General features: G+C 38.3%; 1 protein-coding gene across 1 annotated transcript in view; it reads right to left on the reverse strand.

Annotated features, from left to right (window-relative positions):
* Positions 1–16224, reverse strand: part of ANXA11 (annexin A11) — a 28690-nt gene that overhangs the window by 4687 nt on the left and 7779 nt on the right. Inside the window, exons 2-13 of the mRNA XM_084289783.1 lie at positions 11528–11612; positions 10252–10376; positions 8447–8824; positions 7875–7962; positions 7367–7461; positions 6835–6948; positions 5659–5749; positions 5462–5541; positions 5240–5296; positions 4201–4294; positions 3335–3430; positions 596–654 (exon numbers count right to left, since the gene is read on the reverse strand). Of these exons, the coding sequence (XP_084145909.1) occupies positions 596–654; positions 3335–3430; positions 4201–4294; positions 5240–5296; positions 5462–5541; positions 5659–5749; positions 6835–6948; positions 7367–7461; positions 7875–7962; positions 8447–8824; positions 10252–10376; positions 11528–11603 (1353 nt within the window). The 5' untranslated portion in view covers positions 11604–11612. The remainder of the gene's footprint in view (positions 1–595; positions 655–3334; positions 3431–4200; positions 4295–5239; positions 5297–5461; positions 5542–5658; positions 5750–6834; positions 6949–7366; positions 7462–7874; positions 7963–8446; positions 8825–10251; positions 10377–11527; positions 11613–16224) is intronic.

The raw sequence follows: 16224 nt of genomic DNA on the forward strand, positions 1-16224 counted from the left end.
GTCACTTTGTCATAGAAGGAGATCAGGTTCGTCAAGCAGGACCTGCCTTTCATAAACCCATGCTGACTGGGCCTGATCTCCTGCTTGCCCTGCAAGTGCTGCGTGATGACTCTCAGGAGGATCTGCTCCATGAGCTTCCCTGGCACTGAGGTCAAACTGACAGGCCTGTAGTTTCCCGGGTCTGCCCTCCGGCCCTTCTTGTAGATGGGCGTCACATTTGCTAGCCGCCAGTCAACTGGGACCTCCCCCGATCGCCAGGACTGCTGATAAATGATGGATAGTGGCTTGGCCAGCTCCTCTGCCAGTTCTCTCAGTACCCTTGGGTGGATCCCATCCGGCCCCATCGAATAAGGATCAAATAAGGATCAAATTAAGGATCAAATAAGGTAGGCTTTTTCAGCCTTTTATAATACTGACTGCATCTTGTTAGTCTTCTCCTAACTGAAAATAATTAGTATCTTCCACTTATTCATAATGGTTTTGCTTTTTATTATTATTATCCTTTCCAAGGTGGCTAAAGGATATATTCCAATGAGCTGTACTAGCATTTTAAAACACATGCTGTAGATTTATGTATCTTATCACAGACACCTACCTTCATAGCATTCCTCAACCTCTCTGCAAAAAAAGCTGGTGTGTTCTTGAGGCACTTAACTGCAAAAAGAAACAACCACAGAAGTCACATACTCCTACTCAATCAAAACTCATGGTCATTTTTCAAGCTTAGTCACATGCTTTAAATTTTACATGAACATACACTTGCAGCTTCCACCCCTTCAGTTAGTCACCGCAATGATTTTTAATCCAAACACTAGCTGCAACAATGAGAACCTGCAACTCTTCATGGTTCAAAGCAAACTTTTCAGTCATTAGCATCTATCTAGTGTGAAGCAGCCATAGCTTTTACATCTATTTTTTGATAAAACAAACAAACAAACAAACAAACAAAACTAACAAACAACAAAAAAAACCCTTCTACATCTAATGACCAGACTCCTGCTTCTGAAAGGAACACAGAGAATGGACAGAAGGTGTAAAGGAGAACACACTTAAGGGCCCTTAGTTTTTTCTTAAATTAAGTAATTCTAGGCCATACCTCTGCAAGGGGTAACAAATTCAAATCCTGTCCTAAGTTGGGATGGAATGCCTGAACAAAAGAAGCCATCTACAATAGGAACCTCACCCTTTATTCAAAGTCAGTTACACATTTCTTTAGCCACAAAGTTCACAAGGATTCTTGAAAAATCCTTGACATGTGTATTGACTAATGACTATTTTTTTCATTTAATTAGCACAGTTCATTAGGAATCTTTTAAGATCAAAATCCAAATCAAATTACTGTTATATTAGCCAGTGTAATATGAGAATCCTTCATCACACATGAGAATTAAAATCTATATATTGATCCTATGTTGGGTACAAGTAAACAATCATGCAAACAATCTGTGGCAAACTACACAGAAAACAAATCACACCCAACTTACATGATACAGCACAAAAAGTTATCAAAGCGAGATAGAATGAAAGCACTAGACCTAAATACCTATTTCACAGCAACACACATTCTATACAGGCAAAAGAACTTTTCTGAGTAGGAAAATGTGTAAGTGAGAGAGAGAGAGAAGTTCAACACACAATTGTCAATGGTATGTACAATATATTTCAAAACAAATGACAGATGAAATGCATGTTTCTTGATCACTGTTAAAACACAGCTGGCACTTTAAGATGTTTTAATATGTTATTGTAAATTACCAGTTGTACAATCCAGAAAGCTTTAAAGAAAGCAAAATTAAATATTTTCAATTAGAAAACCTTTCTTTTTCCTGAAAATAATGTTCACAGAACAAATGATGCTAGATATATATACACGTGTGTATATACATTCACATATAAATAAAATCAAAATTTATTCAATAGTTATTTAGTGCATATTAAAGACAATTCTTCCTCCAAAGGCTATTGACTTCTTTTAAAGTTACAGACCCAATTCTGAATCTGTATCCACATGAAAGATCTGTCACGTGCCTGCAAAGATCCTTGAAGTCAAAGGACTTCCAAATTCTGACAGTACAATTTCCTTATTGAGGTCATGTTCTACAAACATGGGGCACTGTTTCTTTTCTCTAAGCCTGTTTTTCTAACATTAATACTTCCTAAAGTGACAAATTCTGAACCCTGGAACAGGTCTGCAAATTTACCACACCAATAGAACTGGATCCAGGATAGGTCATTATTGGGTCATTGTAAGGGGCAGCTTTGCCAAGTAGGGGAAGAATAATGCTTATATAATTCACACATGCACCAGACAGGAGTGCAAAAAATGACCTTCTAAAAATTGATTCCCATTTTGAAAGGTTCTATTATAAAGTTCCATGAAAAAAAATCCACAACTTTGTTTCAGATGAGCAAAATGCTCTCTCCTATCTTATTCCCAGTGGTATATAGCAGTATTTTCCTATTTATTTCAATAGGAGCAGAGTAAGGTGTTCTTTTATTTATTTATGGCTTTTCATCTAGGTACATCACTTTTCTTGACACTACCATATTTGAAACAAAAGAGAACACTTTTAAAGAAGCAGCACTAGATAACACAGTAAATTCAAAATAATACACAGAAAAAGAAATGGAGATGTAAATAAGTAATCTTGTCCAAGAGGGAGAGACAAGACAAAAGCAAATGCATGATTTTGTCTAGTATAGACCACCATAAATACAACTACTGCAGAAAGACTCAAGGGCTTGTTCCACCCCCATGGAAACCAATGACTACTTTCCAAGGGATAAAAGTAGACTTGAGGTAGGAGTCTGCTCTTCAGAAATGCTGGAGGTACTTCTGAACAAAGTATTAATAAAGCTTCAATGAGAAGAAAGGGGGGAAAAATAACCCCTTCAGAATCAAATATAAGTTTTCTTTCTAAGAAAACCAAGGATAGGTATCTAATTAAACATTAATGAATGCATTTTTATTTACTTCCAAAGCTGTCCAAAATATGCCATTCTCGTTATCTCAGTGGTTGCTATAGATTTTCATCACTTCATAAAACAATGCCAAGTACAGTTAATAATTCTCTCTCCCCACTTTAACATTCAAAATTTAACATGCAAAATTTAAATTGAATGGCTTCCTGAAGCAAAAGCCTCATCTATCTTTTTGAGGTCAATTAAGTGGCCTGCTTTACCAACTACAGCCAAGGTCAGAGAAACATCAACATAAAAAGCAGAAAACTGGAATTATTACAAAGAACAACCACCTTAGCTGGAGTCACAGATGGAACCATCAAAGCCAGTCTTGGTGGAATATCAGAAACAGACTTGCTAAGACATCACATACCTACTGCCAGCATGCCCTTTTCCAGGTCTCCAGACATTTCACTACATATGCTTTTTTCAATGTCCCGGTTACACATCCTCTGGTACTCGCTGAAAACTGTTAAGATAAGATTTCAGAAATCAGTGTCACAAAAGAGGTGGCGCTGGTGCATGCTGAATGGCTTGGTTTTAATCACGCTTTTCAACTTGGTATTAAAGTACTATCACAAAGTTTTAAAGTTTCAAAAATTAATATTACATCGTTAACCATTTTGTTCCATTTACACATCTTAATGCTCCTTCTAGGTTGTCTAGTTATATCCTTGTTGAAGAGCTACACCAAAGAAGTGCCATAAGGGAAACAGTAGGAATTCTTCTAGGAAAGCTTGGGCATTCAATAAAATAAAGGAGGAAACATTCAGCCACTCTCATCGCTCCCCACATACATGCACCTTTCCCCTCTACGTAAGTACCTCAGTTTGAAACAAATTCCAAATGCTATGTGGTTATTGAAACATTTCCACACCACTACAGACTAAGCTAACACCTTATCACTAGCAAGAAAGATGGGAAAGGAAGGGATACAAATGCCTTGCATATACACAAGCATGTAAAATTGCACCAATTCTAATTTCTCAGTCCTTTTATCAGAGAAATATTTGAATGAATATGATCTCTACCAGCTCTGATATTTAAGAAAGATGATCATAACGTACAGCTCTTGTGCACCCTTTTCTTCAGCAGAATTCATCCTGCTTTCCATTGAGGTATCATTACCCTAATTTTACAGATGAGGAAAAATGGCCACATAGCAGTGTTGTACATTTTTTTATCATTACATACAACAGAATCAAGTTGATATTTACGTGGAGGTCTGGGCACCATTACCTGCTCTGAGGTGGGCCCTGCTTCTTGCACACAGAATGGCGTTGAATTTGGATTCATCAGTTCCTAGACGGTTCTCTCCAGCTGCATATAACTCCTAAACACAAGAGAATTCATGTTTCATTAATTAGAAAAGCATTTAAGCTGAAAAGCTGAGTTACAAATCAGTTCGTTTACAAGCTCTCCTACCTTTAATACTTATTTTTTAGTTTAAGTACTGCTGAAAAACAGGAGCACAAAATAAAAAGCAACTAGTTTTAATTTTCCTACAACACACTATGAGCCTTACTCGCAGACTTTCTAGCTTACTGATGCATAAGTGCTTAAATGCAAGAGCTCTGGATTACTAAAGGAAGAAAAACTTATTTAGAAAGTAGCTGAAAACAATTCTTCCTAGTAGGACTTATGTATAGCTTCTTCTCTGTACCCCTAGACTTGTGCTGGGACACTCATATCTCTGTTGGCATACTATGTTGAAAGCTTATTGCAATACTATTCAGATGACAGTAGTGTCCTGAAATGATCCAGAATTTTCTCTCTCTGTTGTGTGGTGAAACAAAACACAATGAAAAAGCAACAAGGGCAAGAGTTACTAGGTCCAAGTGCCTTATTTGCTGCAAAAATCCAGAGCTCCTTAATACATGCAGCAGCTAATGCAGGTGTTGGACACATTAAGTTTTCCTCCACACACACAATTAACACAAATCTCTTTGGAACATTCCCTTAATAAGCATCACAATGGAGTCACCCAACACGTAAAAACGAAGAGATTTAAAAAAAAAACAAAAAACAGAACAAAATAACAGCCAAAAACTATGGCCTCTATTCCCTAGAGTTTCCATCTTTGTAATGGGGCTCCATAGCTGCAATGCTCTGTCAGGCCCGTTCATAACCCTTCCGTCCACTGAAACATGAGCAGTACTGCAGCAAAAGTCACGCAGTGTCCAAAACTAAAACTAAGCAGAAACCACACAGTCACATTTCAGAGTACTGAGTTATTCAGTTGACTATACCTACAAAAGATGAAAAATTTCTTACTGACCTGCACATCTTTCTGGACAAGAGACATGTCAACAGCTGTACTTTCATCTCTGTTTCCCTGAAAGAATTCAGAGATACAAAAATTGAAAGATACAAAAGTTTTGCTGGAGGGCTTTTTTTTTATTTTTATTTACAAACAAACAGAAAACCAGCCACTAGAAACACACACACACAAAGCTTCCAAGTTCCCAAGAGACCTGCATGGGAGGACATGTACAAGTACCTGAGAAAGTGAAATTAAAAGTCTCTGGAAGTGTCCAGATGTGTCGCTTTTTATTGCTTCCTCCAGAGTTTTCTTAAATTCTGTAAGAGAGCCATAATCATGAATTATCATACACCCCTCCTCATTTCCCAAATTTATATCATCAGTGATTAAGACAGAAAATGAAGACAATTTGATGGGACTGTAACAAATCTAACCTGCTTTGTAGACCCTGTTGAGTTCTTGAATATGCTCATTACTGCGAGAAGCTAAGATTTCAATGAGACAATTTTCATCTGTGCCAACGCCCTAAAAACAAAGCACAAAGAGAAAACACTCGTCTTACTTCTATAACCTTATGTGAAAGACATGGAAAAACACATAAAACAAACATAATTCAGAATAGCACCTTGATAAAGGTGAATTCAAAGCATGTAGGTTAAATGGTGCATAGAATATGTTTCCAAGATACAGATGTGTATTTAAGATACAAATTGAAGGGATAATTAAAATGCGTATGAAGGCAATAGTTCATTTTAAAATGTCATCTTTTACACTGTATTTCAGGCATTTTACAAATCAATTGTATCTACCATTGAAGACTGATCTGATAATTCTAATAAATAACTTCCACTAATAGATAGCAACAGCTGCAATTACAATACAGCTAATATTTCATCCTCCTATCTACTCTAAAATTTAAATGAAAGAACATGTAAATATATGCAATGACTCAACAATAAAAATATTTATTCCACCTTGATTGAAATGCTGTCTGGAAATACAGATGTTTGACATTTTTATTTTAAAACTTAAATATTAATAAAATAGTGTTATCGCTTTAAAGAGAAACAATATACAATACTTCCTTAATATTTTAAAAAGTGATTGACATGTGCTAAGAAAATATACTTTACAGGTGGAGAAAACAAAACAAAAAAAAGAAGGTACACCCTGCTCCAAATCTTTATTAACCTAGTTTTTAATAGCTGTATTTGAGCACTGAGTGTAAAGGCACTGGAAATTCTAAATTAAGCCGGCTTAGAAAAGATTTGCTTCAGTGGCTTGCTGACCATGCAATAAATGAACTGCAAAGCCTGTCAGAAATTACTTTCTGACTTGTTTTCTATTTACTAATGCTTTTGTTACAACACAAACCTATTAAATGGTGTTCACCTTTATTGCAGGTCATTTATTTAAATAACCTGTGAAAATATGAATTCTCTACTTTACTATTACACAACTCTAAGAAACAGGGTAAAGAGTGGGTTGAACATCTGAATGGAGAGGACATAATGTAAGGTCAAGCTTTTAAATGACTACCAAAAATTGTATCAGCTCAAATATTCCTTTTATTTTACGGATTAGATCTTATAGATATCTCCTACACAAACCTTTATAGCTTCCTTGATTTCATAAGCATCAAACATGACAGGTGTCTTCATCATTGCTAAGATTGTCCTCTCAAAGTTACCTGATAACTCGGACTTGAGATCCTTGATCAAATCCTAATGAGAATTAAAAAGAAGGGAAAAGAATTGACAAATATAAGCACCAGAACTGTGACGTTTAAGTAGAATTCTGTATGGTTAAGCATCAATAATTTATCTCCAAAGTAAAGCCATTCCACTTAACATTAAAATCAGCAAATACTCATGTATATTAAATAACTAACATCAAAATAGATTGTGCAGACCAAAAGGGTGAAAGTAATCACTTAGCAGAGAAACTGTTTTATATATTTCATCTGAAATGCTGCATGCAAATCAAGAGCAGGCAAACAGGATATGGACTTGTGAACTATCTTCCCCGTAAGCAGCCTCCAACCTTCTTTCCAAACACTACTGACTTTTTTCTGATAAAGTCATATAGTCCTCATTTCTTCTTCTTCTTCTTTTTTTTTTTTTTTTTTCCTGATGTATTTACCTTTCCATAAGCTGTTTTGAAGGACAGGATGATCTGCTGCCGTTGCTTGTTTGAACGACTTCCAAGACAATCTATAATCGCTTGCTCATCAGTTCCTGCATGTGCACAGACACCAGAGAATAAGCATGCACGTCACATGAGAATTCAGCTTTTTATTTCCATTTCATTCTACCTCTGTCAAGCTCAACTGAAGGACATACACATCTCTAACTCACCTACTACATCTCTTCTTGTATATAATCACAGAACTTCAAATTCTGCTCAAGCCCAATCACAAACACAGTGAGAATACAATAAATAAATAAATAAACTCCCAAACCACAAACTACTAAATATCAAATTCATGAAGTTCTTTATGTCTAAATTCACTTCCAATAATTCTGAATAACTGAGGACATCCACATTTGAACTAGCCCACTCAATACATATATTAGCAATGGCAAAAGGCAGTATTGAATCAAAGCTACAATTCTATTTAGATTAAATTGTAAATCCACAGACTGCTCACCAAATCCCTTCATGGCCTTCCTCAAGACTTCGGCGTCCCTCAGAGGGTCAAATCCTGGTGCATCAGTGATTGTGCCTCGGTTTCCATACTAAAATCATAAAAGTTAAACTGTGTATTAGTATGATCAGTAAAAGACTTTACATTGCTATTTAGGAAAAAAAGTACTACCGTTTTATTTTTTGTTAGAAAAGCAAGACAGCAAATTCAACAGAACCTCAGCAATTTGTTTCTATACCTACGTGATGATAGAATATAAAGTCCAAAGGGTTTGATGATATTAAATTTCCCGTCCAATTAATTACAGTTTAATGAAACTCCATATACACCTACATATAATTAAGTTAAGAAAAACAAAATTAATGAAATTTGAAGTAATGCCAAATCTTTCTACTCTGATAGTGTAGTAGAACATTTATTTGAAATCATATATGCCTATATTGCTTGCATCTCCCTGTTCAATCAAACTTCTTCTCATGACATTTTCAATTCTACGTTTACTCTCACATACATAAAGAAAACATAGAAAAATGCATAGAGTCACATTTTAAAACAAAAGCTCTGAATGTTCTTACTGCTCCAGGAGAGACTGTAGGGCCTGAAGGTCCTGGAAAAGAGGGCATTGATGGATTCACGGTTTGGCCTGGTGGGTAACTTGGCATGGGCTGCTGCCCTGGGTAAGTTGCTGGTTGTTGTCCCGGATAGCCCACAGGCTGCTGACCAGGAGGTGGTGTGGGCTGACCCGGCACAGGGCCGCCTGGATATCCCGGGTAAGATGGCATTCCTGATGGTGGGTTTCCTCCAGGTGGAGGATACATCCCGTAAGAGGGTTGCTGTCCTGATGGAGGTTGTCCAAAGCCACCTGGAGGGACTGGTGGAAAAGCCCCAGGTGCTGGAGGATACATGCCTTGTGGTACATTTGTCCCTCCAAAAGTCCCTGCCATATTGGATGCCTGCAATTACAGTAAATAAAGCAAGAGACAAGAGGCATACAAACAATTGAGTATTAATGACATGCTTAGCACAATAAATCTCCCTCCTCCACCCCCAAACAGATACACAGTTCTGCATCTGCTAAGGAACTTTGCAATAATCAGGTTTTAGTGGCAAGCACAAAGGAAAAAACTGCATTCAGTTGAGTCTTGTCTCTTTAACCGTAAGCTGCCCTACATCAAGAAGCAAAATCAACATCTACATAACCTAACCACTGCATCTAGCATTACGTTCCACTCATTCAGGAAAGCACAAATAGCTAGACACGTCTTATTACAAAAAACTTATGCACATTAACCCCAGAAACACAAAACTATGCTTATTTCTTCCCTGTCCATGGCTGCCTTACATTACCACATCATCATTTGAGTGCAGAGATCCACTGTGAGCATCCCCTGGGTATTTCATGTGGGAGATGCATGCATTAGTAGCTTAAAACTAGCAGGAGTTCCTGAACTGCATTAGGAAACACGTCTGCAGGAACTGCCATGTAGAGATCCATACAATATCCACATACAACATCACCTTTTCACATGACACACTGACCGTCTTCTACAGAAGATCCAGAAGGATTGACATTTGATGACTGCAGTGTTCTCAGAACCTAGTAGCTGTGGATATTGTTATGTGCACCCTAAACAGTATCTCATTTCGACTGCTGACTTCATTTAATCACTGCCTTAGAAATGCATCTATGATGCAAATGTCTTTGTATAGTGTGCCTTCTTTATGTAGTTTAACAGATTTCTGAAGATTAAATTGTCAGAAGCGTCACTCACTTCTACCCTATGCCAAAAAAAAAAGTCACACTGGAAATGTCTACATTTTCTTCAGTCAATATAAAAGGTTTTTACTGCTGATCTGTTAAACGTTATTGTTTTTAAGAGATCCTAAAATATACATACATATATATGTAATGTATTTATATTATATACAGCTGATGCTCCATTTTTTTCAGGAATGAATCACTTAACTCAACTGCAGAGCCATGTTCCTTAATCAACTGGCCAAAACTCCGGTAATAAGCAAAAGCAGAACTGTGTTTGTCGATGTGAATATATTAACAATGGATAGTCAGTGTTAATCATATGTTCCCCTATACCTCCGCATAGCAAAAGCAAAGTTTAATTACATTTATGTCCATGTCTTTGGAAGTTAGGCTCTAAAGCCAACAGTAGCTAGTGGTCTGCCTTCCTGAAATAAGGAACAGCTTGTGGCAACCATTTTCTTCAACAGATGATATTGAATGCTCAGCACTTAAACAGACTAGACAAAGTCAGAGAACTCAGAAAAAAACTGTAATAAACTACTTGTCTGCAAGGCCAGAACCACAACTTTGCAATTAAGGAAGTCAAGGTAAGATATATTTAAATGAAAGCAAACTTACCATTCCAGCCATGTAGTTTGGATTGAATTGATTGGCATAGCCAGCCACATTTTCCAGACCAATTGGAGGTGGATTGGAAGGTGGATTGGAAGGTGGATAGGCAGCACCACCCCAAGGACTGCCACCTGAAATCAAACACAGCCATACCGAAATAAAAATCTACACCTTTTAATACTTATTTCTTACTACTTATATTTCTATTGTAATGTATATTTAACACTTGAAGTTTGGGCGAAGGAAAATCAACTGAAGAGCTACATGCTAACAGTACAGCTATGATATAAAGAGAAGCCTCACAGATACTTCTAACCACAATAGTTACTATTTAATCTACACATTCCTCTTTAAAACAATACATTTGGAGGCTAACAATCAGGAGGTAATACTGTAAACACCATATTCTGATTACAAAGTAGCTTCTCAAACCACAAATTGTCTGGATATTCCAATAGGAAGATATTAATTCTTCGGCTGTTAATTTGAGAGATGTCTACAGAGCACGACACAGCACATTCACAGCAACCTGAGTAACAAAACTACTTGGCTGCACGCAGCAGCACAGCCGTGTCAGCACAGTAGTCACCCCAAGTCAAAATATTTTGCAGAGCAATAGGCTAGTTTGGTGATTTTTAGTCAGTACACTGCCTTCCTTTCTTGCGTAAGGTTGCATAACTGTACGTTTCCCCATTTACGTGTGATGACAACATATAGCTCACCCACATAACAACTAGTAGTTACATATTTAACCTGTTTTGTATTAGTATAATCAATATCCTTTTCAACAGTTCTGTCCTTTCCATATACAACAAATTGTCTGCCTAAGAACAGCAAATTGGGATATTGTCATAACTCAAGTCATAAATTTTTGTGGGATACAGTCTTAAATTGTGCAACTCGTTTCTCCTGTTACTCGTTTTTCTCACCAGCTGTGGGACCATGTACTGACATGACCCAGTACTGACAGGACACTGTTCCTTAACACTTACTAGTTTGGGTCAAAACGATGACCATCTCCCAGTTTTACCTGCTTTATGTGAGATGAATTAAAATGGGCCTTATATGAACACAGGCCAGAGCACTCACGTAAATCAGAATCACCAGCCAAGGTAAAAACAACCACCACCACCAAAACAAAACAAGAGGACTTAGCGAGAAAGCACAAAAAGCTGAAGCGGGCCAGGAAAATCCTTCACTCTTCTTCTTCATTTATTCCACCTTTCCACTCTTGATAGGACCATCATCATCACTTAACGGTGACTTTATCTGAACAACTTACCTGGGGCTGGTGGGGGATATCCCGGCGCTCCTGGGGGATATCCCGGGGCTGCTGGGGGATAGCCCGAGTAACTCATTGCAAAGATCTGAAAAATATATGATACAGTTATTTTCTGTAATGCTTCACTAACTACAACATATAAAATTAACAGGCAACATGTTAGCAGCAGCCAGTCAGCAACCTTTAGATATAAACTGCGCAAGTTAGAGGCTTTTCTGGCAAAACCTCTTCCCATTTCCTTTTTTTGGACCAATAAATACATTCAGATATCTAACCAGCTGTACAGTCACTCCTCAGACTATTTCTCTTATTAGTTTCAGTTAATAAGAGAAACTTATTAACTTGCCTTGTCTATTGTATTAAGGATGCATCACTTGAAAATGCTTACTTCATTGCACTGTTGAACAAGTCAACAAGTTTGCAACCTATATAGAACAACTTTATTATTCAAGAGTAGAAAAATCAGCTGACAAACAAGTGACATCTTCAAATGAATCATTTTATGAAAAGTGGCAGAAGGCACTTAAACACGGATGTCTGCAGAAGTGCAAGGTCAAAGTAAGAAGCAGAAAGGATACACTTCATGCTTTATGGCAGTGCTGTAAGCATGAAAGGTTTACTGAAGGGATAAGATCACTAAAACAAATTGGATCTCTCGGAGTTGATACTGCCTCTGTCAGCACAGAAATGTACCAAGTCATTACTGTCCAAAAAGAGAAGTGGAGTGTCAAAAAGGAAGAATACCTACATAAAAAAAATAAAGTGAGATACCAGAGTACAGAAATTCTTCTAATTAACACAGCAATTATCAGGATGAATGCTAAAAGTAACTCAAGGAGCTTGGTTTCAGATCAAGAAAAGCATCCATTGAGTCTTTAGCATTTTCAAAGTTATTTTAGTGACAATTCCCAGTCTATTTTTAAACTGCTGTGCAAATACTATCCCTTTCTTTTCTTTCCTCTCCTCTCCTCTCTTTCCTCTACAGCACGCCCTTTTGTATCCAGCCTATTTTGCTGTGTTTTGGATTTCATCTGTGGAATATTATGTATTTATTTATTGACTGTTTTTGTGGGATTGTTTTCTTTTTGCATAATCATGTTGACTTTCCGACTTGCATAGCTCTTTTTCCATAGCAGCAGTGGAATGAAAAAGCACTTCCCTTTTTAATTCTTTCTATTTTTAAAAACAGGAATGTGTTTAGGAAATCTTCACTTTATTTAGAAAAATGTTTTGACTTCATGCTGAGTGTATTCATTTAGATTTAAAGAGAGAGAAGTTGACTAACAGAAATTACAATAAACAGAACTGCCTACAAGTTACAACTCTGTCCTACCTCTACTTCGGTGCATAAAGCATCTAACAGACTCAATAAATACAAACACTTATTTCCTAGCAATAAAAAAAAAAAAAAAACACTCTTTAACAGTAAAACTAGAAAGGATGTCTGTATCTGGAAAAAAAATTTCCATGCATGCAAATCTAAGCACTGCCCCTTCCATTCATCCCATCTCTTCATTCTCCTTTCCCCACAGAAACAGCAGCGAGAGGTGGGACTCAGCCAGGGCATGGCCACTACCCCACCAGCACCTTTGGTCCTTTTCCTCTTAGTGCTGTAACACATTAACAATTCCCCCAGCTTCACACACGGGCAGACCGAGCAGGATGCGCAGCTGGCAAACCTCCTTATGTTTTACAGCATCAGGCTGTTTAGATCAGTGAACTGTCAATCACAAATGCCCACAGTTAAACCCCAAGAAAGGTCCAGGGAAGTCAAAGGCACCCACAAACCCCATGGGCTAACTCTGCATGTTCACTTGTAAGAATGGGCTGGAGGTTAGGCAACATTACATTGTTCATAACCGGTATCTAAAAGGAAAAGGCTCATGGAATGTTTTATATTTTAGCCAAATGCTTCAAAATCTTCCGTATAACAAGATAAGTATTTTTCTCATATTCTCTTCAGCACTGGTTTCCAGTATGATCTCCTGCTGCACTGGGCAGTCTGGTAGGTGAGCAGTAAGGTGAGCAAGGGCTGAGAGGAGAGGGGCTGCCTACAGCAGAGGAGGGTGGCTGCTGCTCTTTATTACAGCTCTTACTCCTGGTAAGGGATGCAACAGAGGTGGCTGCTCTGGTTGCTGATTCCAGTCTTTGACAGCCACAGCATGGGCCACAGACACAACCACACCATGACACGCTGCTCTCCTTGCCCTCCTCATCACTCAGCCGAGAGCTACCAGGGCTCTACAGGACGGATGCAAGCCCAGCATCGCTCACGACTTGGCTCTGGCCAGCAGCAGATCCCTTTGGAGCATCTGGAGCTGGCTCTGATCTGACATGGGGCAGCTGCTGGACTCTGCTCACTGCCACCTCTGCAGCCCCCCTGCTACCAAAACCTTGCCACATAAACCCAGTACAAAGAGACGGCCCAGGCTGTGCAAACTCTGGAGATTTGGAAGGACGGGAATGAGCAGAGAAGCATCTGTCCAGCTCTGTACCTTCCAAGTGTTAAGTATCTGTGAATGACCCATGCAGAGAACTGATTTGTAACTTGAAGAGCAAACTTGGAAAATTCAGGATTTAATGTGGGACATTTCCTTCAAAGACTTAAGTATACCTTAAATAAATTGCTTCTGGCTTATATCACCTGACATAACTGCACCTGGAGCTAGGTCTGTTTTCCTGATTGTGTCATATGCACATGAGAAGGTCTGTCCTAAGAGAGGCCTCAGGATCGGTTTTCCAAAGGACACCAGACAGCTGAGGTTAGCTCGAACCAGACACTAAGAGGAATACCATGACAGATACCACAGTGGGCCAATCTACTTGCTAACACCAATAGTTTCCAATTCTACGCTGACTCCAGTAGAAGCTGGCAAACTACACAGCCAAAAAACACTCAGAGAGGCAACCAAGCTCCACACTGGCAGACAAGTTGATGACTTCCTCCAAGGCAGATTGGCATTCCTCACCAGTTTCATCACAAAACTGAAATGTGAATCACAATGAATTAATCCTTAATTGGTCACTGCCACATTTCTAGGTAGCTGCTGCTGCTACAAAAAGAATGAAATAATGAAATACAACCTTATCTGTTTCACACTGCATTCTTCTCTACTTGCAAGGACTTGTATGTTACAGAACTATTTTGTCAAAAGGCATCAAAAAAAAAATCCCAGCTCTATGTGTTCAGCTACATGATGGGTAGTCAAAGGCAACCATTAGTTGAGACTGGTGAGAACAGACTAATCTTTGTCTGAGGCCAGGAAGAGAAGCCATCTCTCTGCCTTTTGTCCCCAGATCCATCAACCTTCAATCGCTCTAGGAAAGAAAACACCTTGAAGAGTTTCAAGCAGCACGTTCCCAACTCCAAGTCTTTCTGCAAGGTCTTCGCTTAGGCTCTTGCAGCATTGCCTTGTTACTCCCTACAGTTATTGCGTGGCACATGCCCTTGTACAGAAGACAGAGCTGAAAGGGAGCGCCACCCAGATCACTGTGCTTCCTGACAGCCAGGATGATGCACGTACATGTATGGCTAAACCTCTTCCCCTACATATATTGAGATACGGTAGTTAAAATTAAGTTCATTTGTTAAATTGCTGCCATAGTAACAGCCTCCAGACCATGTTTTTCATTAATCATTCCCTAGGAACAGCATGTTGTTTCACCTTCACCACGTGATTTACACACACCTCAACCAGGGATGGCCTCAGGAGCATGGAGCCCTGTCACAGTAGGACACAGCAAGAGAGAGCAACAGGGGAGAATATGCCACACGCGGGCCTTGCCTGCAGAAGATGGGAGCTACAAGAGGTTTAAATTCCAACCCCACACTGGGAACAAACTGGTTGGCAGGACCGCAAGGAAGCTTCATCAATCAAAGCTGCTGGGTTTCCCGCCCTTTTTCTGTGGTAAAATCTCACCGAAGCTGAATAATGGTTAAGAATTGGCACAGCAAAGACGTGTTTAATAGCAAAGGGCACAGAGGGCATTATTTTCAAATTTCTCAATAGCAGCTGATCTTAAAAACTCAAAAACCAACAAAAAGCAGAACTGTTTACTTTGTTTTCCTTAATAATAATAATCTTCAAATGCATGCTGTAACTACCTGCTAATTTATCCTAGGAAAAATATCCAGGCTTCAAAGCATTCTTAAGAATAAGAATGAATGCTTCATTAGAGAAAGCAAAACAGAATTGTCATCTGTTGGCAATGTTCTTTCAATTACCCTTTTTTGCAGTGATTAAAGTGTAATTTATATTGTAAGCACAACCATGGCGCTAAAATAAAGAAAATAAAAAGGACAATTACTACTAAAGTCGATCAAAAAAGCCAGCCTATAGCTAAGTCATATCCCTAATGCTTATTAGTCACAAAGAGTGTATTTTTGATGTTCAAATTATTAGAGCACTTATTTTTTTAGCTTTATAGATAATTGTGCTGTTTATCTGATTGCTTTTTTGCCTTTTTATTTCAAGTGTAAACATAGCAATGATAGTACACTAAAACAAATGGCAAGATGCTTTTTCAATACAGCTTTACTTATAAATTTAAGACAAAGGCTTTTTTTTTTTTTGGCAGTGGAGGGTGGGGAGGAATGGGACAGGAGTTGTTTGTCTTAGAAGGGTTTTTGCTTGCTTTTAATCCCATGTGGGCGATTCTGTTCAGATTAGGAAAAAAAAAAATAAAAGAGCCTTTTA

Source organism: Netta rufina (assembly GCF_964035555.1).
Source record: "Netta rufina genome assembly, chromosome: 7".
NCBI lineage: Eukaryota > Metazoa > Chordata > Aves > Anseriformes > Anatidae > Netta > Netta rufina.